The 23,648-nt window shown below is 42.1% G+C and overlaps 1 protein-coding gene across 1 annotated transcript in view; it reads right to left on the reverse strand.

Moving 5' to 3' along the window:
- Nucleotides 1–23,648, reverse strand: part of TTC29 (tetratricopeptide repeat domain 29) — a 288,615-nt gene that overhangs the window by 46,070 nt on the left and 218,897 nt on the right. Inside the window, exon 10 of the mRNA XM_040420513.1 lies at nucleotides 11,305–11,536. Within this exon, the coding sequence (XP_040276447.1) occupies nucleotides 11,305–11,536 (232 nt within the window). The remainder of the gene's footprint in view (nucleotides 1–11,304; nucleotides 11,537–23,648) is intronic.

Raw genomic sequence — 23,648 nt, forward strand, 5'->3', positions numbered from 1 at the left:
ATTCACAAATATACATTTCTGACATTCAAAAACAAAACAAAAACAAATCAGTGACCAATATAGCCACCTTTCTTTGCAAGGACACTCAAAAGCCTGCCATCCATGGATTCTGTCAGTGTTTTGATCTGTTCACCATCAACATTGCATGCAGCAGCAACCACAGCCTCCCAGACACTGTTCAGAGAGGTGTACTGTTTTCCCTCCTTGTAAATCTCACATTTGATGATGGACCACAGGTTCTCAATGGGGTTCAGATCAGGTGAACAAGGAGGCCATGTCATTAGATTTTCTTCTTTTATACCCTTTCTTGCCAGCCATGCTGTGGAGTACTTGGACGCGTGTGATGGAGCATTGTCCTGCATGAAAATCATGTTTTTCTTGAAGGATGCAGACTTCTTCCTGTACCACTGCTTGAAGAAGGTGTCTTCCAGAAACTGGCAGTAGGACTGGGAGTTGAGCTTGACTCCATCCTCAACCCGAAAAGGCCCCACAAGCTCATCTTTGATGATACCAGCCCAAACCAGTACTCCACCTCCACCTTGCTGGCGTCTGAGTCGGACTGGAGCTCTCTGCCCTTTACCAATCCAGCCACGGGCCCATCCATCTGGCCTATCAAGACTCACTCTCATTTCATCAGTCCATAAAACCTTAGAAAAATTAGTCTTGAGATATTTCTTGGCCCAGTCTTGACGTTTCAGCTTGTGTATCTTGTTCAGTGGTGGTCGTCTTTCAGCCTTTCTTACCTTGGCCATGTCTCTGAGTATTGCACACCTTGTGCTTTTGGGCACTCCAGTGATGTTGCAGCTCTGAAATATGGCCAAACTGGTGGCAAGTGGCATCTTGGCAGCTGCACGCTTGACTTTTCTCACTTCATGGGCAGTTATTTTGCGCCTTGGTTTTTCCACACGCTTCTTGCGACCCTGTTAACTATTTTGAATGAAACGCTTGATTGTTCGATGATCACGCTTCAGAAGCTTTGCAATTTTAAGAGTGCTGCATCCCTCTGCAAGATATCTCACTATTTTTGACTTTTCTGAGCCTGTCAAGTCCTTCTTTTGACCCATTTTGCCAAAGGAAAGGAAGTTGCCTAATAATTATGCACACCTAATATAGGGTGTTGATGTCATTAGACCACACCCCTTCTCATTACAGAGATGCACATCACCTAATATGCTTAATTGGTAGTAGGCTTTCGAGCCTATACAGCTTGGAGTAAGACAACATGCATAAAGAGGATGATGTGGTCAAAATACTCATTTGCCTAATAATTCTGCACTCCCTGTAGGGATCTTACCTTTGTCTGTGGCTTCTTTTCCTTAAAAAAAACTATCTTTTAAAATATGCAAATCACTTCACTACCAGCAAGTAGGGCGCCTACTTGCTGGTAGCTGCCGCAAAAAAACGCCCCCTCCTCCTGTTGATTGACAGGGCCAGCGAGCGCTCTCCTCCTCCGGCTGGCCCTGTCATCATTTCAAATCCCGCGCCTGTCTTCATTCGGCGCAGGCGCTCTGAGAGAAGGAGGCTCGCCTCCTCAGCACTCCCTCAGTGCGCCTCCACCGATGACGTCTTCTCTTTCGATTACGTCATCGGCGCAGGCGCATTGAGGGAGTGCTGAGGAGGCGGGCCTCCTTCTCTCAGAGCGCCTGCGCCGAATGAAGAGAGGCGCGGGATTTGAAATGATGACAGGGCCAGCCGGAGGAGGAGAGCGCTCGCTGGCCCAGTCAATCAACAGGAGGAGGGGGCGGTTTTTTGCGGCGGCTACCAACAAGTAGACGCCCTACTTGCTGGTAGTGAAGTGATTTGCATATTTTAAAAGATCGTTTTTTAAGGAAAAAAAGCCACAGACAAAGGTAAGAGCCATATGTAGGGAATAGTCATTATAAAAGGATTTTAACAAGCCCAAAAAAAAAATATATTTTTTGGGGTGACAGAAGCCCTTTAAAGCCTATGCATGTAATGAATCTTCAGAAGTTAATATAACAAACAAAACCTAAAAAGAAATAAATCATGTGCAGTGAATAATCAAATATAATATTCCATTCTAGTTGCTGCAGCCTTGTCCTACCGGGTAAGTAGGGTGCAGTGAATTCCTGAATAAAATAAAAATTCATAGTAAACTGCTGTCTGTGGATGGCTCTCTGTATCATGTTTACAGCAGTATGTACACAGGCACTGGGCCTGCAGGCCAAAGTTCATTGTTATGTTTTCCTGGAGAAATCCATTAGTATGCAGCTTCTTTTTAATTGCATAGAGCAAATTCATCCCCTTCTAAAACCAGCCCACCGCTAGCTCTGTTATCTGATATTTTGGCTTCTTGTGACTGCACCGAGTATATGCATAGGGTTTAAATGCCAGGGATTTCTATATGGCCAATGCCATTATTTACTAAAAAACATACTTTTATTTCATTACATGGCCTAAACCATGGATGCTCAACCTGTGGCTCTTCAGCTGTTGCAAAACTACAACTCCTAGCATACCCTGATAGCAGTAGGCTGTCCAAGCATGATGGACGTTATAGTTTTGCAACAGCTGGAGGGCCACAGGTTGGGCATCCCTGATCTAAACCAATATGAAACCTTTTCATTCTCAATGGGCTAATAGAGTGGCAGATGACAATATGGGCACTGACTTGACAGGAATAAATAACAGCCAGGTTGTGATATCATTGGTAAGTATAGGGTGCTATGTACTACTATAGGGCTTTATATGCAACAATAGTGGTCTATATAATACTTTAGGGATGTATATACTTTTTGTGCTCCTTATCGCACTATGGTGCACCTAGTCTCATTATAGGACTATATATGTAATGACAGGGTTCCACACATTACTGTAGGGCTGTACATGAAGTAATGATGCTCCCTATTTAAGTACAGAGCTGCACATAAGGGTCAGGGAGTTCTGTTGCAATAGAGTATTCCAATGTATTTTTGCATTGAACCCAATGCGGCTACATTTAACCCTGCACAATATGGGTGAATCAGCAGACTGGTCTGTCTTTAATAAAACACATTATCAGTGTGAGGAGTCTTATAGGCCAGGCAATGTTCCTCTGGAATTCTGGGAAGAGGATATGCAAATGAGATCCTAGCCAGCTCTACTTCTAATACCACCAAATCTTGACCTAGGCCTCTCACCCAACTAAGCCAGTACTCTCTGTTCTGCACTGATGAGGGCCAATCATAACAAAACAGCCGTCTGCAGATGGGGTGCTGGCTTTTTTTAATATTCAAGTCATGTCTCAATGCCTGTGTAAAAGGTTGAACATTGACTTATAGGATAGCTGCCTTACATCTGGTGGCAAAGCCTGGTAAGAGCTCATTAGCATACCCTATTCCCTGTGTTTTCTAGGTCACCTAAAAACTTGGTTGAGAGAATCAGTCTTAATTTCTGATAATATAAATAATAATGCTTTAAATAGGACCTTTCATCTGTTTAACCCTAGTCTAATTAGGGTCTTACCTTATAGGGTGGCCCCCACTGATGTCATCGCATTTTTTTTTTGTCTGCTGTTTTTTCGTCCGCTGTTGTCCCCCGTTGATTTTGGCGCCTTATATTCAAATTTGCCGACTTAGTTATACTAGGTGGAGACTGGAGCGGTTCTCTTCTCCCTGGCTGTGAGCGAATTCAATCTGAGCGCACCGCTCATAGCCAGGGAGAATGAGCTCCTCCCTGGCTATGAGCGGTGCGCTCTGATTGGATGCGCTCACACCAGGGAAAAGAGAACCGCTCCAGTCTCCGCCTAGTATAACCAAGTCGGCTAATTAGAATATAAGGCGCAGAAATCAACGGGGGACAACAGCGGACGAACGGGGATGGGGGTCTTTGAAAAAAAAGTGCGAGGACATCAGTGGGGGTCGCCCTATAAGGTAAGACCCTAATTAGACTAGAGCTAAACAGATAAAAGGTCCTCTTTAATACTACAATTATTTATGGTTTTGGCATAAGTATTGGCCCTAATATTAAGGTATTAAGACCTAAATCTAAGTCAATAACATCTCACATAATGCTAATTTGTCTTTTTAATATATCCGAATTTCAAGGTGAATTTCTCGGTTGGACATTCAACAGCACTGATATACTCCAAGAAGGGGGTGTAGGTTGTTTTCAGACACTGCTGTTCACTACCCAGGGTATGGGTGACTGTTTAATACTGCATATGTAAACCTCACTGGGAGGCCAAGTGTTGTCCAACTTTACCCAATACAATTGCATTGTTCGCTTCAGTGCAGGTTCACCAATAGGAGAGCAAATATTTTGAAGAAGAGTTTATCCCATTGTTATAGTCTTTATTTTTTCTATTGTAACTTTTAATAAAGAAATAAAGATGGATATATATTAGACTAGAGAGAAAGGAGTCTGCTGGAAGTGCCAGACGAGAAAGCATGTTCCCCATATTTACATTTCTACATACTTTAACTTATTGGGCTTCTGTCACCCCCCAAACACCAATTTTCAGTTTTTGACTTAATATATTTGCTAATGTTTACAGATTCGATATATATACCCCTCTTACCTCAGGCTGTGGTGTAATTTCAGTAAAAATCGGACTTTAGTGATATGTAAATTTCTTCACTACCAGCATGCTGACTTCTCTTCCGGGTGTAGGGCTGACGTCATCGGCGCAGGCGCACTGAGGAAGGAGCAGCCAAGCGAGCGTCGCTTCTCTCAGAGCGCCTGCGCCGAATGACGACCGGTACGGCGCAGGCGCGGGATTTGAGCTGTAGGCAGGGCCAGCTGGAGGATGAGAGCGCTCACTGGCCCTGTCATTCAAGTGGAGAAGGGGGCGTTTTTTCAGACAGAGGATGCGGCGGCTACCAGCATGTCCACCCAACTTGCTAGTAGTGAAGAAATTTACATATCACTAAAGTCTAATTTTTTCTGAAATTACACCACAGCCTGAGGTAAGAGGGGTATATATCGAATCTGTAAACATTAGCAAATATATTAAGTCAAAAACTGAAAATTGGTGTTTGGGGGGTGACAGAAGCCCTTTAACCTGCATATGAGTACTTGAATTAAGTGCCTTATGACTCACCTATGTACAGGTAATTGTATATCACAATGAAATTTGACAAGTATCTCATTTATTTTGTCTATTACAAAAATGAAACCGGCACCTGTAACCTTTACGCATCCAGTTACAGATTATGATTTGGTAATTACAAATTCTATTTTCAGGAAAATAGGCAACATGAAAAATTGCTTTCCAATTTAGAACACAGACCTGTCTAATAAAAGGTATGCAGTATATTCCATGTATGTTATTAATATGTCAATGCAGCATTATTTATTCATTTGGTGGAGATATGGAATTTATGGTTGCAGTATTTTAAAAGTGAGTCTTATTTGGGAAGATATAGTGCTGTCGTGTAATGCATCCCTTGTCAAGTCCAGACAATCTTCTACCTTTCTTATCATTTAACCAAGAAGATGAATCTCAGCTATAAATTGATAAGCTGGCCATGGATAGTGAAAAGAAAGTGCAGTACCAATTAACAAGTCGTGTATCACACAAAGCAATATGTCAATGTATTTGGTGGGAAATGTTATTAAGTTGAAGACAAAGTTTTTTCTTTTATCAAAATTTTTGTGCCACAAAGAAAGGTGCTTGAAAACTATTAAAGGGGTTATCCCATGATTAATGTAAAAATAAATATGAAAATCCAATATAATACACAACAGTTTCTTAGAACCAGCCCTGTACCTTACATGGAACCAGAGATCTCCCCACTCTTTGCTCTATTTGCTCTGTTAGATTTATTTCAAGCTGGCAGCTAGGGGGCATGTACTTTCTCAGAGGGTGTGTCCTTTCTACTACAGCTGGTTGCAGTTGAAGGATGGAAGTCAGCATGTGATTTCCATCTCAGTGAGCAGGACAGAGAAATTAGAAAAAGACCAAACAGCAGGTGGCGCTGTAGAGATAGATTTCACAGAATAACTCAGTGGCTATACTACATTTTTTAATTACATGTCATTACAAAAGTATTCAGATCCAGGTGCTGGGTTGAAAAATGTAGAATAATTTTAGTGGGACAACCCCTTTAAGTAAAAAAATTAGGTTCATACATCTAGCATCTATACTTTTTAAGACCCATATATTCCTCCATGCAATTGTTTTAGCAGAAATTAAAAAGTAATTCTAAACATATTTCTTAGCTAAGTTAAAAAATAAAAGAAATAACCCTGCATTATGTCCAAATTTGTTTGTTCAATACAAATTTTCAAAACCATGAGCATTATTATGGAATTGTTCCTCAAAGTGAAACGTGCTGCTGTGCATTTTCCCACAGATCCCTCCACTACCTGTTCTTTCCAGCTGTAAATTATTTTCTCTGTTGGTGACCATATTATCAATGCATGTAACACACAATTTGTATAGCTGCAAGAAAGACTAAGTGAACCCTTTGGAATAACCTGAATTTCTTCATTGATTACTAATAAAATGTCCTCTGATTGTTATCAAAGTCACAACTATAGACGAACACAATCTAACAACACACAACGAGTTGCACCGTTCATGCATCAATCACTTCCACCAAACGTTTCTTGTAGCTGCAGATAATATTTGTACAAGGTTGAGGAAGAACTTTTGGACCATTCCTCCCTGCCAATATGTTTCATCTCATCAATATTTATGGGACGCCTTGCATGCACAGTGCTCGTCAGATTGTACCACGGCACCTCGATAGAGTTACAGGGGTTGTCTCACTTCAGCAAACGGCATTTATCATGTAGAGAAAGTTAATACAAGGCACTTACTAATGTATTGTGATTGTCCATAGTGCCTCCTTTGCTGGCTTCATTCATTTTTTATCACATTATACACGGCTCGTTTCCATGGTTATGACCACCCCGCAATCCAGCAATGATGGTTGTGCTTGTACACTATAGGAAAAAGCATTGGCATTTTTGGTGGCCGTGACCGCATGAGCATGCATAGGTGCGCATTTGCAGAAGCTTGTATTCTGGCCACCTCATATCTGAGCTGCAGGGTGGTCATAACCATGGAAATGAGCAGTGTATAATGTGATGGAAAAATGATGGATTGATTTATGGATTCCCAAAAAGTTCTTCTTCTTTTTTAACAACTCTTTAGTTGATTTAATTTGGGGTCACTGTCTATCTTCATCACACAAAGTCTCTTCAGTTTGAGATCAGCTTGAGGTGGACTCCTACACTTACATTCTCCTCTAAAATGTTTTACACCTATTCATTCTTCCCTCAATGCTTGCAAGGTATCCAGACCCTGAGGCAGCAAAACAGTAATGCTCCCTGCTTTACAGTTGGCATGAGGTTTTGGTGTCGGTTTCCAGTGTTTTTTCCTCCATAGTGTTGTGCATTTGTGTAAAATGTTACACATCTGTCCATAAATTATTTTCCAAGAAGCTTTGTTGAACATTAATGAGGCAAATTTGAGACAGGCTGCGATTTTGTTTTGGAGAGCAGTGGCTTGCTCCGCAGTGTCCTTCCATGAACTCCATCTTTGATCATTTTTACAATAGTGGACGCATGAACAGAGGTTTTTGCAGTTTGCAGAGCCTTCTCTATTTTTCTGTTACTTTCCAGTCTTTTATCAACTTTTAGGATAGCCACTTCTTGGAGGCTTTGGAGTGATCTTAAAGGGGTTATCCAGTCCTAAAAAAAAGAGCTCGCCCCATACGCCGGGCTCCCCATGCTGAATATACTTACCCAGGTCCCTGTCCCACTCCTGGTCCCCAATGGCAGGCGGGGACGAGCCTCCCTAGAGTCACCCGCAATGCTAGGGAGGCTCGTCCTCATCTACCATTGGTTGCTCCCCCCACCCCGACACTGGATGTTTTCATCCTTGCACGGGGAGAAGCAGCAGCGGTGCAGGGCCCAAGTGCGGCGCAGGGAGCGGGGACCCAGGTAAGTATACTCAGCCGTGGGGGACCTGGTGTATGGGGGGGCTTTTTTTAGGACTGGATAACCCCTTTAACAGGACGCCCACTCCTAGGGAGAATTTTCAACATTTGTAGACAATTTATCTGCCTCTGGATCAATGTACACCCAAGTATTTAGCAATGCTTTTGTGGCCTTTTCAGCTTAATGTTTCTCTATAACACTTCTTCTGAGTTCTTCTGATAGTTTTTTGCATTAAGGCATGTCAGTTACCAGGCTTTGTATGCCTTTATTTAATACACAAATTATCTTTGAAACCCCCAATTCCAATCTCCCTAACGGAAACACATTTAGCTAATTAGTTCTTGGATATGTCTTTAACATACAGATTTACTTACTTTTTCTTCCTGCATAGTGGGTGTATACTCATTTAGCTTAATATAAGACATGAATGGTACAACGTGAGTTATTCGATTCTGTTTGCCATTAATTACATAACATTTTTATTAGTAATCAATGTAGAAATCCAAGTAACTACAGGGGCTTTAATGACTTTTTCTTGCAACTGTATATTTCCCATTGCCTATGTAGCTTCAACATACTTTCCACCACTGTACTGTACATTGTCCCTACTGGTTAAGAACATACCTTTAATTTCCCTATTTTACACATACAGCAGTTGCTAAGAAAACAAAATAATGTATCAGTATGTTTTTGGAGAATATAGAAAACAACTGTGAAATTATGATCTGGGAATGTTTTGTACTGTGGGCACTGTGAGAGCTAACAGGGGCATGTAGTCTGAAAATGAAACACCAGTGACCCAAGAACTATACAGAGAAAGCACAGTCACTTAATATGTCTGCAGAGCAGCGAAATGGAGCATCTAGTAAGTAGCATATTAGTAAGTGGACTAAATGGTGTACTGCCTTGCACTACATTTATTATAATTTTTTTGTTTCTTTCTTTGAGACTTTTTGTTCCCCCTTAGGCAGGGTCTTGCCTTATCAGAAAACGGTGTGCTTCTGTAGGAAAAAGGTGGCTTGAAACACTACATTGTGTGGCAAATTGAACCCAAATAGTTTTTCTCCCCAAAAAAATTTGCACCACAATTTGGGCACAAAGAAAGCCAACCAATAGGTATATATAATTTCTAGAAAGTTGCATCAAATCTCTCACACAGTGTAAGACACAAATTTAGTGAATATGTACAGTTGTGTTCAAAATAATAGCAGTGTGTTTAAAAAAGTGAATAAAGCTCAAAACCCTTCTAATAGCTTTTATTTCCATACACACAAATGCATTGGGAACACTACACATTATATTCCAAATCAAAACATGAAGAAAAATATATAAAATTTGTGTTGTTCCTCTAAAGAAATTGAAGAAAAGTGAATATTAGACTGTTCAAAAAATTTGCAGTGTTTGTATTCTTCTTTACAAACTCAAACATTCACTATATAAACTGAAAAATGTTTGAAGATTTTGCTTTCCTTTGAATCACTTTACTAATATTTAGCTGTATAACCACTGTTTCTGAGAACTGCTGTACCTACATCTGTGTTGTATGGAGTCAACCAACTTCTGGCACCTGTGAACAGGTATTCCAGCCCAGGATGATTGGACTACATTCCACAGTTCTTCTCTATTTCTTGGTTTTGCCTTAGAAACTGCATATTTGATGTCACTCAATTTTCTATTGGATTAAGATCCGGGGATTGGGTTGGCCACTCCATAACGTCAATCTTGTTGGTCTGAAATCAAGATGTTGCACGTTTACTGGCGTGTTTGGGGTCGTTGTCTTGTTGGAACACCCATTTCAAGGGCATTTCCTCTTCAGCATAATGCAGCATGACTTCTTCAAGTATTCTGATGTATTCAAACTGATCCATGATCCCTGGTATGCGATAAATAGGCCCAACACCGCAGTATGAGAAACATCCCCATATCATGATGCTTGCGCCACCATGCTTCACTGTCTTCACAGTGTACTGTGGCTTGAATTCAGTGTTTGGGGGTCGTCTGACAAACTGTTTACGGCCACTAGACCCAAAAAGAACAATCTTACTTTCATCAGTCTACAAAATGTCTCTTTAGGCCAGTCAATGTGCTCTTTGGTAAATTCTAACCTCTTCAGCACATGTCTTTTTTTCAACAGTGGAACTTTGCGGGGGCTTCTTGCAGATAGCTTGGCTTCACATAGGCGTCTTCTAACTGTAACAGTACTCACAGGTAACTTTAGACCTTCTTTGATCTTCCTGGAGCTGATTGTTGACTGAGTCCTTGCCATTTTGGCTATTCTTCTATCCATTCGAATGGTAGTTTTTCGCTTTCTTCCATGTCTTTCAGGTCTTGGTTGCCATTTTAAAGCATTTGCGATAATTTTAGCTGAGCAGCCTATCATTTTATGCACTTCTTTATATGTTTCCCCTCTCCAATCAACTTTTTAATCAAGGTACGCTGTTCTTCTGAACAATATCTGGAACGACCCATTTTCTTCAGAATTTCAGAGAAATGCACTGTAACCAGCATGTACAACATTTGCTGCCTTCCTTCCTTAAATAAGGGCAATAATTGCCACCTGTTTTTCAAAGAATGAATGACATCACTCATTGAACGCCACACTGCTATTATTTTGAACATGCCCCTTTCAATAAGTGATTGAATTACAGAGAATCAGCAGCATGCATGTCATGACTGTTTGGTTTCTATTACTTTACTACACCTGCTAGTAAATTATTTGCCATGTAGAAATATCATTTCTACCAAAAACAGTGATTGATCGGGTTAGTGATGCCCAATTTACATGGCCAATACACAAGGCAATGATTGGGAATGAAGAGTTTGTTTTTGATCACTGCCCACTCATTTGGCTACATTTTACTACAGCAATCATATCTGTACGAGCATGAAAAATTACTACTGTGATCATACATGCCCATACAGATTCATTGTTTGTCAGCAGTACATTCCTGTTTACAGAGGGTGATGTGCTACCCACAAAAACAGATTTTATGTGCTGCATGAAAGATGTGATCATCTTAGGAAAACGCATTTGCTTGTTTGTCAGGCGATTGGAGCCCTTTACATGGGGCAGTTATTGGGAAGGAGCATTCATATAAACACTCATTCTGATAATTGTCCCGATCCTTGACCCTCATAAAAGGGCCCTAATTTTACACTGTTTAAATATTAGACAGGATTAATAAATCTGCCTCAACGTATCTCATAGTTCACTGATTTACTACGATAGATAGATAGATAGATAGATAGATAGATAGAATGATAGATAGATAGATAGATAGATAGACAGGCATATTAACTGATATAGGAAAATACTTAGATATTTCCTGTTTGGAATCAACATTGGAAAAAATAAATTCAAGCTAAATGCACTGATAAATGACAAAAGCCCATCATGTTTATAACCAGTCTTACCGATATTTGCTGGGTCACTGAACATGTCACTTCTGTTCTTTTTCCATGCCAGCAGGTACTCCATGCTGACATAATCTGCAGCCTCTGTGTGTCTGCTCACTGCCAGCATCATCCTATGTGCCTTTGCAATGCCGCAATGAACTTGTGCCTCTTCTATCAGTGGTATTTCCCCGAGATTGACTGCAGTTTCATAAGCTTGAGAAAAATACTGACACGCTTTCTCATAGTTTCCCTGAAAGGAAACAAACAACAAAGTCATAGTCTTAATGTAGCAGTGCAGTTCTTTTGGAGAAAGATTTGGAGTCTGCATAATCAAAATGGCATCAATTTCTATGTACAAAGATTGCTAAGATTAGAAACAAGGTAGATCGGGGAAACAGTGTAAGGCCTCATGCACACGACCGTTGTTGTGTTCCGTTCCGCAAAATGGGGTTTCGTTGTTCCGTGATCCGTTTTTGTTTCCGTGTGTCTTCCTTTATTTTTGGAAGATCACCAGACAAGTAAAAAAAAGTCTAAGTCAAGTTTGCCATGCAAATGATAGTAAAAAAAACGGACGAGGATGACAATCTTGTGTGCCTCCACGTTTTTTCACGGTCCCATTGACTTGAATGGGTCCGCGAACCGTTTTCCATGAAAAAAATAGGACAGGTTATATTTTTTTGACGGACTGGAACCACGGATCACGGACGCGGATGACAAACGGTGCATTAGCCGAGTTTTCAACGGACCCAGTGAAAGTCAATGGGTCCGCAGAAAATCACGAAAAACGGAACAACGGACACGGAATAAAACAACGGTCGTGTGCATGAGGCCTAAAGAACACTGAAAAGGCGGCTCAAGAAGCCTGGAAAGTAGTCAATGTCGTTTGTTGCATATATATATAAACGTTAAAAGGATTGTCTGACAATAAGGGCTCATGCACAGGACTGTATGTATTTTGCGGTCCGCGTGCATTCTGTATTTTGCAGAACGGAACAGCTGGCCCCTAATAGAACAATACTATCCTTGTCCGTAATGCAGTCAATAATAGGACATGTTCTAATTTTTTGCTGAACAGACATAATGACATATGGAAAAGAAATGCACACGGGGTGACTTCCGTTTTTTTTGCGGACCCACTGAAATGAATAGTTCCGCATATGGTCCGCAAAAAAATCGGAACAGACTCGGAAAGAAAATACGTTTGTATGCATGAGCCCTATGAAATATATAATTGAGAACTTCACCATTCTTGTCCGTAGCTCAGCCTTATTTACTTATAGTAAGGGCTTATGAACACGACCGTTGGTGTTTTTGCGGTCCGCAAAACACGGATGCTGGCCGTGTGTATTCTGCATTTTTCGGAATGGAACATCCTGCCATCTATAGAGTAGACCTATCCTTGTCCATAATACAGACAAGAATAGGACATGTTCTATTGCTTTGCAGGTGCCGCAGAACAAACATACGGATGCGGACAGCACACGATGCGTTGTCCACATCTTTTGCGGTCCCATTGAAGTGAAATGTGAATGAGCCCTAAATGAGGCTGCAATATCAGACATAACCTATGATCATGAGAGGCGCTATTTAAAATAAAAATAGTCTCAGAATACCTACTTAAGTACTCACAATGATATATATATATATATATATATATAAAATGTTCCATCGTAGTGCCAGTATGTATATAATGCTTCCCCCCATAGGGCCAATATATATATATATACCGTATATATATATATATATATATATATATATATATATATATAATGTTCCATCGTAGTGCCAGTATGTACATATAATGCTCCTCCATTCCTCCCTAGTAGTGCCAGGTATATATAATGATATCCTTTCCCCCATCCCTGGTGCCCCCAGCAGTGTGGACATTTTGTATGAAAAAAAAATTAAAATCTGAAGGATAAAAAACCTGGAAGTCTCTCCCATGATTCCAACCTGGAATCTCTACATGCAAAACCAAACACTTAGCACCAAGCTATGGCATTACCACACACAGAAGCATGTCTTTTCTATGCTCATAAGTAGAGATGAGCGAATTTCATATTTTGAAATTCGTTCACGCTTTGTTTACTGGTAAAAGGTGAATTGCATTATGGATTCTGTTACCACGGACCATAACGCAATTCTATGACGGAATGTATAACGGAATGCCTTTAGGGGCAATCCGTTATTCATTCCGTTATAATCGAAGTCTATGGGCTGCAAAACGGAACCGTTCAGTTTCCGTTATGCAGGGGAATGAACACCACCTAATTAACAAAAACGCTGGTAGCAAAAAGTGTCCTGTGTTTCATATTTCCCACAGACAGTCAGCTAACATTGGGAGATGGTATTTTTACAGCAGAAACGCCAGTGCAAACATGTGACAAGAAATGCAAAACTGCAACAAAAAAAACAAAACTGTGCATTATATGGCAATAAAAACCTGCAGGAAATGTGTCATAGACAAAAATTTTAGCCAGTTAAAACCAGATAGCGACACATTTTTCTAATCAGTTTTTATTTTCTGATTACAAATGTATTCATTCTATTCTATTATGAGGACTGCAATCTTGCCTGAGTTGTTCTTAATAGTATTTAGAGGGCGTTAAGAAAATTGCTTTACGGCTGCCACATGGTCCATAGACACAATGGTCAGAAGGGGACCTCATTGGCTTCTATGGGAGGAGAGTTTTCTGGGCATGCCCTGTGACCTGTGCAGAGGTCAGGAGGGAGCTGATCAGCTTTGACACTTATTGTGTTATCTGTGTGTATAGGTGATATGTGTCATTCCAATCCTGCATGTAATGATAAGCAGATAACTGCAGTAAAGGGATCTGTACAGACCAAGAAGTTGCGCTAATTATTAGGCTTAGTGATCGGTGTGAAAATGTAAGTATTTATTTTTTTTTTTTTTAAATATCGATATTGAGATGGAAAATTGAAAATAGCTTCACCAAAAATCTTTCAAAATATGTTTAACATTTAAAAGTGAGTAAACCAATAGGTCATTTTCTGGTCTGTCGCATTCAGCTGTCTGCAGGGGGGCTGCTCATATGTTAGATATTCCAGTCTTGGCTCACTTAATGAGATTTCTCCTTTTATCTATTTATATCAAAAGATCTTTTCCCCACTGGTCATATTAATGGACCTGAGAACAGCAAGAATTGGTGAAATAACTTAGCTTCTCTAAAGATCCATATTATACACCATATGTCACAAACTTTAGCTGCTTCTGCTTTCACTTGAGTCTTAAACATCACAGGTCCTCCCCCATACTGTGTCAAAAGTCAGCCTTGGATCATGATCCTGAAATCTTCCCTAGTTGGGATCTGCAGCAAGCAGGATGCCATCAGCACGGGCTAATCTTGCCATAATCACAACTGGCAATTAGCACATTCTAACCAGCTGTCAAGCAGCAGACCGCAAAGAGTGACTCTTCCATTTAAACCAACAGGAAAGCAGTGTGTGCACTTTTTTCAAAGGCATTCTTTCCAACTGGGAATTAAATGACACAAAGAAGTCACCAATACTACTACTTCTACAGCACACATGGCAGGCAGCTGCACACGGTGCACTAGCTCTCAGCAGGTTCATAGCCTGTAAGATACACACTATCCAGAGTTATCAAAAGGCATATAGTTCAGGCTATAAATACAATATGAAAAATAGGGCTATTCATATGTATTATGTTCCACTGTGTGTATATGTTGAAGATGTATGTGAATCTAGATACATCTGTTGGCAAATGGGCATTTCATGCATAGGACATGCTGGGATTTTTTAAAAACTTTTAAAAGAAGCAAGAAAATCCTCAAGTTTGAATTTTACTAAACACAAAAAAAAAACGCAAGAAAAAAACCTATGTATGAAAGCACGCCTACACTGCACTGTGCATTATATGGCAATAAAAACCTGCAGAATATGAACCTGAAGGAAAAAAAAAAAAAACACTGAGCACCTCCCTCAAACCCCAGAACGAGCAGCGAAAATATCCTTAAAATATTGGGACAGATTTACAGAGAAAATGTAAACAGTGCAAACTTCGACTAAGGCCTCATGCACACGGCCGTTGTTTTGGTCCGCATCCGAGCCGCATTTTTGGCGGACCCATTCACTTCAATGGGGCTGCAAAAGATGCGAACAGCACTCCGTGTGCTTTCCACATCCGTGGCTCCGTTCCGTGGCCCCGCAAAAAACAAACAAACATGTCCTATTCTTGTCCACGCTTTGCGGACAAGAATAGGCAGTTATATTAAAGGCTGTCCATGCCGTTCTGCAAATTGCGGAACATGCACGGACACCATCCGTGTTTTGCGGATCCGCGATTTGCGGACCGCAAAACACACAACTGTTGTGTGCATGTAGCCTAAACAGTGTAAAATTCACCAGATTGTTTCACAGTGGATTAGGCTGCATGATAAATCTGGCGCGTGTAACTTTATACCAATTATTAGTTGGCTTAGGGCTCATTCACATTTCTGTTTTTGACGGCTATCCACTTACTCCGTGGACAACACACATCCCTATTGATGTTAATTTATTTGTTCACAAATCAGTGATTTTCCACTAACCGTTAGTGATGAGCAGCAGGGGCAATATTCGAATTCGCAATATTTCGCTAATATTTGGGCGAATATTCATCATAAATTCGCGAATTTGAGAATTCACCATTATTTTCTTGATTGCAAAAATCGGCAATGTAATATGCGCGTATTGCGCGCGCAATACAGGCGTGGGTCACTTTTGCTAAATTTTTGAAGCTGCTGGAAGTTTCCTGAGACTGGAGAAAATGGTTGGCATGGCAGAACATTACAATAGCTTTATATACAGATAGACTGCTCCAATATATTCGTGATTGCGCAAATCGTCAATTAATGATGCGCAAATTTTGGCTTCACATTTTAGCAGGTCTGACTACATATTACTGATTGGTGCACTAAGTATTGTTGTGAACTTCACAGCACTATGTCTGTAGCATGTATGTATAGACAGCAGAACCTATCACATTACCTAACACCCTTCACTGGAACCTATCAGCTGCCACACTATATAACTATCTAACCTACACTGACTATCTCCCACTAACTATCTGTATTATATATATATAAGCTAAATAACTATCTAATGTAATGACACAGCAAAGCAGAGAGCACAGCAATGAGACTGGCTGCTGGGGAGGTTCTTATATAGTAAAGGGGTAGGCAACTTTCCTATTGGTTGCTAGGGATGTTGCTAATCTCAGACAAAGACATTGCAGCCTTCTCATTGGCCCACAAGCAAGAATCAGGGCGGGATCATGGGTTCAGATGAAAAAAAATCTAGAATATTCGCGAATACAAATATATAGCACTATATTCTAAATCTTCGAGAATTCTCAAAGTGGCGATATTCGCAATAAAAAATTTGAATATTCGTGCCCAACACTACTACCCGTGAGTCAGTGGAAAAATGCAGACCAAACATGAAGTCTATGGGTTTGTGAAAAACCACTGACACAACACAGATGGCATCCGCGTTCTGTTAGGCCTCTTTCACACGGGCATCCCGTGTGAAGGCCGGATAGGATGCGGGTGCGTTGCGGGAAAATGCGCAATTTTTCCGTGCGAGTGCAAAGCGTTTTAATGCATTTTGCACGCGCGTGAGAAAAATCGGCATGTTTGGTACCCAGACCCGAACCCAGACTTCTTCTTCTTTGGGATAGGTGTTGTGTAAATGTTATTCTTAATACAGAATGCTAAGTAAATTAGGGATGGAGGGGTTAAAAAAAAATATTATGTAACTCACCCCATCCACTTGTTCGCGCAGCCTGGCTTGTCTTCTTTCTTTCTTTTTCTTTGATGACCTGGGAGAAAAGGACCTTTGGTGACGTCACTGCGCTCATCGCATGGCCCATCACCATGGTGACCTTTTCCTCCAAGGTCAAAAAAGAAGAAAGAAGACAAGCCGGGCAGCATGAACAAGTGGATTAAGGTGAGTTAAATTATTTTTTTCAACCCTCCATCCCTAATTTACTTAGCATTCTATATTAAGAATGCTATTATTTTCCCTTATAACCATGTTATAAGGGAAAATAATAATGATCGGGTCTCCATCCCGATCGTCACCTAGAAGCCATGCGTGAAAATCGCACCGCATATGCACTTCCTCGCGGATGCTTGCGATTTTTGCGCAGCCCCGTTCACTTCTATGGGGCCTGCGTTGCGTGAAAAACGCACAATATAGAGCATGCTGCGATTTTCACGCAAAGCATAAGTGATGCGTTAAAATTACTGCTCATGTGCACAGCCCCATAAAAATGAATGGGTCTGGATTCAGTGTGGGTGCAATGCGTTCACCTCACGCATTGCACCCGCGCGGAAAACTCGCCCCCGTGTGAAAGGGGCCTTAGTGTTTCACGGATCATTAGTAGGAGATGCTCTGGAAAATTATTTTTAGCTCAGCAGTGTCCACGGAATACGGATAACACACAAAGGGCAATAAATAGACACACGGACCAAACAAAATATTCACGGATGAAACTTGAATGGATTTTAAACGAGCGTCAAACGGAAATATGAATGAGACCTAAATTTGCACCAGAATTTTGGCCCAAACTTCAGGTTTTTATTGTAGGTCACCATGTTGCATCTTAAGTCACAACCCTTTCCCATTAGGTCATGCCCACTATCCACTAAGAGAGGTCCCCTTTGTTTGGCATGGCCAAAAATGGTTAAAACCCCAAATAAATGTGGTATAAAGCATGTGCATCAGAATTCTGGTGCATTTGCAATAACAAATCTGCCTCCATTGGACTCAGTCTATCCGTTATGGAAAATTATGGCAATTACCTTAAATGGAGTAAGGACTTGTAATTACACTACGCCACCACTACAGGGGGAGATGACGTGTATTGTAATGAAGAGGAAGCAGCGCTCGCATGAAGCACCTCCTCTTCTTCAAACTGTTGATCTGTGGGGGTGACCCCTGCCAATCTGATATTGATGACCTATCTTTGGCGATCCATCAGGTGGTATGGCCGTTACATTGATGACCTGATCCTGGTTTGGACGGGTGATGTGACGGCCATACCAGCTTTTGGTTGCTATACCAACTCCTGTGTGGACACTATTTCATTTAGTGTCCACCAATGCGCAATTTTTCCGTGCGAGTGCAAAGCGTTTTAATGCATTTTGCACGCGCGTGAGAAAAATCGGCATGTTTGGTACCCAGACCCGAACCCGGACTTCTTCTTCTTTGGGATAGGTGTTGTGTAAATGTTATTCTTAATACAGAATGCTAAGTAAATTAGGGATGGAGGGGTTAAAAAAAAATATTATGTAACTCACCCCATCCACTTGTTCGCGCAGCCTGGCTTGTCTTCTTTCTTTCTTTTTCTTTGATGACCTGGGAGAAAAGGACCTTTGGTGACGTCACTGCGCTCATCGCATGGCCCATCACCATGGTGACCTTTTCCTCCAAGGTCAAAAAAGAAGAAAGAAGACAAGCCGGGCAGCATGAACAAGTGGATTAAGGTGAGTTAAATTATTTTTTTCAACCCTCCATCCCTAATTTACTTAGCATTCTATATTAAGAATGCTATTATTTTCCCTTATAACCATGTTATAAGGGAAAATAATAATGATCGGGTCTCCATCCCGATCGTCACCTAGAAGCCATGCGTGAAAATCGCACCGCATATGCACTTCCTCGCGGATGCTTGCGATTTTTGCGCAGCCCCGTTCACTTCTATGGGGCCTGCGTTGCGTGAAAAACGCACAATATAGAGCATGCTGCGATTTTCACGCAAAGCATAAGTGATGCGTTAAAATTACTGCTCATGTGCACAGCCCCATAAAAATGAATGGGTCTGGATTCAGTGTGGGTGCAATGCGTTCACCTCACGCATTGCACCCGCGCGGAAAACTCGCCCCCGTGTGAAAGGGGCCTTAGTGTTTCACGGATCATTAGTAGGAGATGCTCTGGAAAATTATTTTTAGCTCAGCAGTGTCCACGGAATACGGATAACACACAAAGGGCAATAAATAGACACACGGACCAAACAAAATATTCACGGATGAAACTTGAATGGATTTTAAACGAGCGTCAAACGGAAATATGAATGAGACCTAAATTTGCACCAGAATTTTGGCCCAAACTTCAGGTTTTTATTGTAGGTCACCATGTTGCATCTTAAGTCACAACCCTTTCCCATTAGGTCATGCCCACTATCCACTAAGAGAGGTCCCCTTTGTTTGGCATGGCCAAAAATGGTTAAAACCCCAAATAAATGTGGTATAAAGCATGTGCATCAGAATTCTGGTGCATTTGCAATAACAAATCTGCCTCCATTGGACTCAGTCTATCCGTTATGGAAAATTATGGCAATTACCTTAAATGGAGTAAGGACTTGTAATTACACTACGCCACCACTACAGGGGGAGATGACGTGTATTGTAATGAAGAGGAAGCAGCGCTCGCATGAAGCACCTCCTCTTCTTCAAACTGTTGATCTGTGGGGGTGACCCCTGCCAATCTGATATTGATGACCTATCTTTGGCGATCCATCAGGTGGTATGGCCGTTACATTGATGACCTGATCCTGGTTTGGACGGGTGATGTGACGGCCATACCAGCTTTTGGTTGCTATACCAACTCCTGTGTGGACACTATTTCATTTAGTGTCCACCATGACATGCAGGATATTTCTTTTTTGGATTTGCGCCTGAGGGGGGACCCCTCCACCGGAAAAATCCACACATGTACCTATAGAAAGCCCTTAGCAGGAAATACGACCCTGCACGCCACATCCTGCCATCCGAAACATGTCATAGCAAATATACCGAGGGGCGAGATAATACGTGCAAGGAGGAACTGCACGGATGGTGATAGCTTCATGATTGAAGCTGAAAATATCGCCCACAGATTACACAAGAGAGCTTATGCCAGAAGTCAGGTTGAAGATGTAATACGGCAGGTGGTCAAGATTGAAAGAGGGTCTCTGGTCCATCCAGAGCAGGAGAGTGTGTCTAGGGATTGTGAACCCAGTGCTGTGGTTGCCAACAGAAACAAAACTAAAAACAAAAACTTCAAAAGTAATGGAAACAACAAAAGAAATCTGTTTATTACACAATACAGCACGGAGTTCACACAGATCTGCCACATTGTAAATAGGCATTTTCCTGTCCTGGCAAATAATAGAGAATGGACGGACATAGTTGGGGTTAAATGTGCAGCCAGAAGAGCACCCACTATAGCTAACTATGTCAGTCCTAGCCTGTATCAGGACAGGAAAAAAATCACAGCCAGTCTGGCTCACGACCAAAGGAAGCTACAGTCCCTCTATAACAGTGCTTCTCAAATAGTGGGGCGCGCCCCCCAGGGGGGGCGCCAGGCTCCGTAAAGGGGGGCTCGTTCAGGGCCTGGAGCTGGGGGCCGGCAATAGCGGTGGGGCGGTGCGGTCACTGTACTATAGCCCCGCCCCACCGCTCCTCCCCAGTTATAGAATGTGTAAAATTAATAATGATTCTATTCATGAGGCCCCCTCTGTAGTAGAATATTCAATATATCCATCCTACTCACAGGGCTGTTATCGTAATCCAGGCCGGCCGGGCAGACGAGCGGCAGCGTCACTGACTGACGTCACGTGCCCGGCCTACTTTATGAATGAAGCAGGCGGCGCAGGCACGTGACGTCAGTCAGTGACGCTGCCGCTCGTCTGCCCGGCCGGCCTGGATTACGATAACAGCCCTGTGAGTAGGATGGATATATTGAATGTTCTACTACAGAGGGGGCCTCATGAATAGAATCATTATTAATTTTACACATTCTATAACTGTACTGGAACGGCAATGGGGGGGTCTGTGGATGGCACTGTTGTGGGGGGGGGGTCTGTGGATGGCACTGTTATGGGCTGGGGGGGGCACTGTGGATGGCACTGTTATGGGGTGGGGGGTCTGTGGATGGCACATATATAACAGTGCCAGCCACAGATCCCCCTGTAACAGTGCCAGCCACAGATCCCCTCCATAAGTGTCCGTCATCCACAGATCCCCCCATAAGTGTCCGTCATCCACAGATCCCCCCATAAGTGTCCGTCATCCACAGATCCCCCCCATAAGTGTGTGTCCGTCATCCACAGATCCCCCCATAAGTGTGTGTCCGTCATCCACAGATCCGACCCCATAAGTGTCCGTCATCCACAGATCCCCCCCATAAGTGTCCATCATCCACAGATCCCCCCCATAAGTGTCCGTCATCCACAGATCCCCCCCCATAAGTGTCCGTCATCCACAGATCCCCCCCATAAGTGTCCGTCATCCACAGATCCCCCCCATAAGTGTCCGTCATCCACAGATCCCCCATAAGTGTCCGTCATCCACAGATCCCCCCCATAAGTGTCCGTCATCCACAGATCCCCCCCATAAGTGTCCGTCATCCACAGATCCCCCCCCATAAGTGTCCGTTATCCACAGATCCCCCATAAGTGTCCGTCATCCACAGATCCCCCCATAAGTGTCCGTCATCCACAGATCCCCCCATAAGTGTCCGTCATCCACAAGCAGCGTCCCACGCGGCGTCGGTTGCCTAGCAACTCTACGGCTGGAGAGAGGGAGCCCCCGGCCCCCGACAAATGATACTATTTACAGTCGCGCGGGGGGCGCAAAATGTTTTCTTCTTCCTAGGGGGGGCATGACAGAAAATAATTGAGAAGCACTGCTCTATAAACACTGCCACTTTTTAATGTTGTATTGTGTCATGAGTAAGGGCGCGAATTGTCCTCAGTAGCCCGAAACGCGTAGACAACGACTTTGTAACTATCTGGATGTGATTTTACCGCAAGCAAAATAAATTTTCCTTTACTGAAATGGAGCTGGATTTTCTTGAACCATATTGCAATACGTTACCCTGCCTGACACGGGGCCTCCGTGCTCACAGGTGAAGGGGGGGGGGGGGGGGGCAGGTGAGAGCTGCTGAAGTTTCTTTTCTTATCTTGAGGACAGGTCATTAATATTCAGGCTGCAAAACCACTTTAAGTTGTATATCAGAAGTACAATTGTGAGACACCAGTGATGAGTATGGCTCACTGCCCTTGGTTGTTCCCTTCAGTTGGTTGCAGTTGCAAGAAAAAATAAGTAAACCCTTTGCATTGATTACTAATACAATTTGTTCTTATATTATGCACAAACAGAACCTAACTAATAACACCCAACATTTGTACCCTTCATGTATTTTAGTGAGAACATTGAGTATTTATTTACAGTGCAAGAAGAAAAAGTAAGTGAAATATAGATTTTAATAAGCTGTTGATTCCCATATAGTGGCAATCACATCTGTCAAACATTTACTGTAGCAGAAAATACTATTTGCACAATGTTGAGGAGGAAACCTGAGATGGGCCACAACGTTTTTTGACAATAGTGGCTGCCTTTGTGAGGTTCTTCTTGTTCAGTGTTTTTCTGACAATGAACCCACGAAGAGAGATGTTTGCAGCTTGTAGAGTCTATTGTAAGCCTTTTGCTGTTACCCTTAGGTTCATTTAAACTTCTTTCAGAATTGCCTATTGTGCTCTGCGAGTGATCCCACTCCTAGGGGCAGTAGCTATCCTCCTAAACTTTCTCAAACTGTAGACAATATGCATAAACTAGGACTGATGTACACTCAGGTCATTAACAATGCTTTTGTAATTTGTTCAACTTCATGAGTCTCTAAAACACATTGTTTGAAGTCTTCTGAAATCAAGATATGACTCTTGCCAACCAATCTTTCTTGAGAAGAACAGGTTTGTCAGTAACCATGCCTTGTGTGCTTTTATTTAATGGGAATAGCGCCTGTGAAACACACACTTCTAATCTCTTTAAACGCCTTTTACCATATAGCTCTGGGAGGCGTCATTAACATAGATGTTCACTTTTTCTTCAGGCATGTGGATATGCTCAATAAAAGACATGAGTGGCAAAACTGTTTGCATGTTATTAATAGGGATATGCGAATTGACTTCGGATGAAACATCCGAAGTCGATTCACATAAAACTTTGTTCCAATACTGTACGGAGCAGGAGCTCCATACAGTATTAGAATGTATTGGCTCAGATGAGGCTTTGTGAAGTCTCGCGAGACTCCGGGTAATAACTTCATAAATTAATTTATACTGTAATAAACCATTTCCTGAACTCGGGTTCGGTTCCAAGTGGTACAGCACAGCCGGCGGCAGGATGAAGAGGATCCCGCTGTAGGTAAGGAGCGGTGGCGTCCGGAGCAGGAGGGCTAAGTGTTTTTTTTTATTTTAAGTTCTCTGTGGCATGGGGGCGGATGAGAGGCATGGGGGCTCATATTGGGGTCTTATTAACATTGGGGGGGGTCTGATTGGAAGTCTTATGGGGTCT

Source organism: Bufo bufo, chromosome 2 (assembly GCF_905171765.1).
Source record: "Bufo bufo chromosome 2, aBufBuf1.1, whole genome shotgun sequence".
Classification (NCBI taxonomy): Eukaryota; Metazoa; Chordata; class Amphibia; order Anura; family Bufonidae; genus Bufo; species Bufo bufo.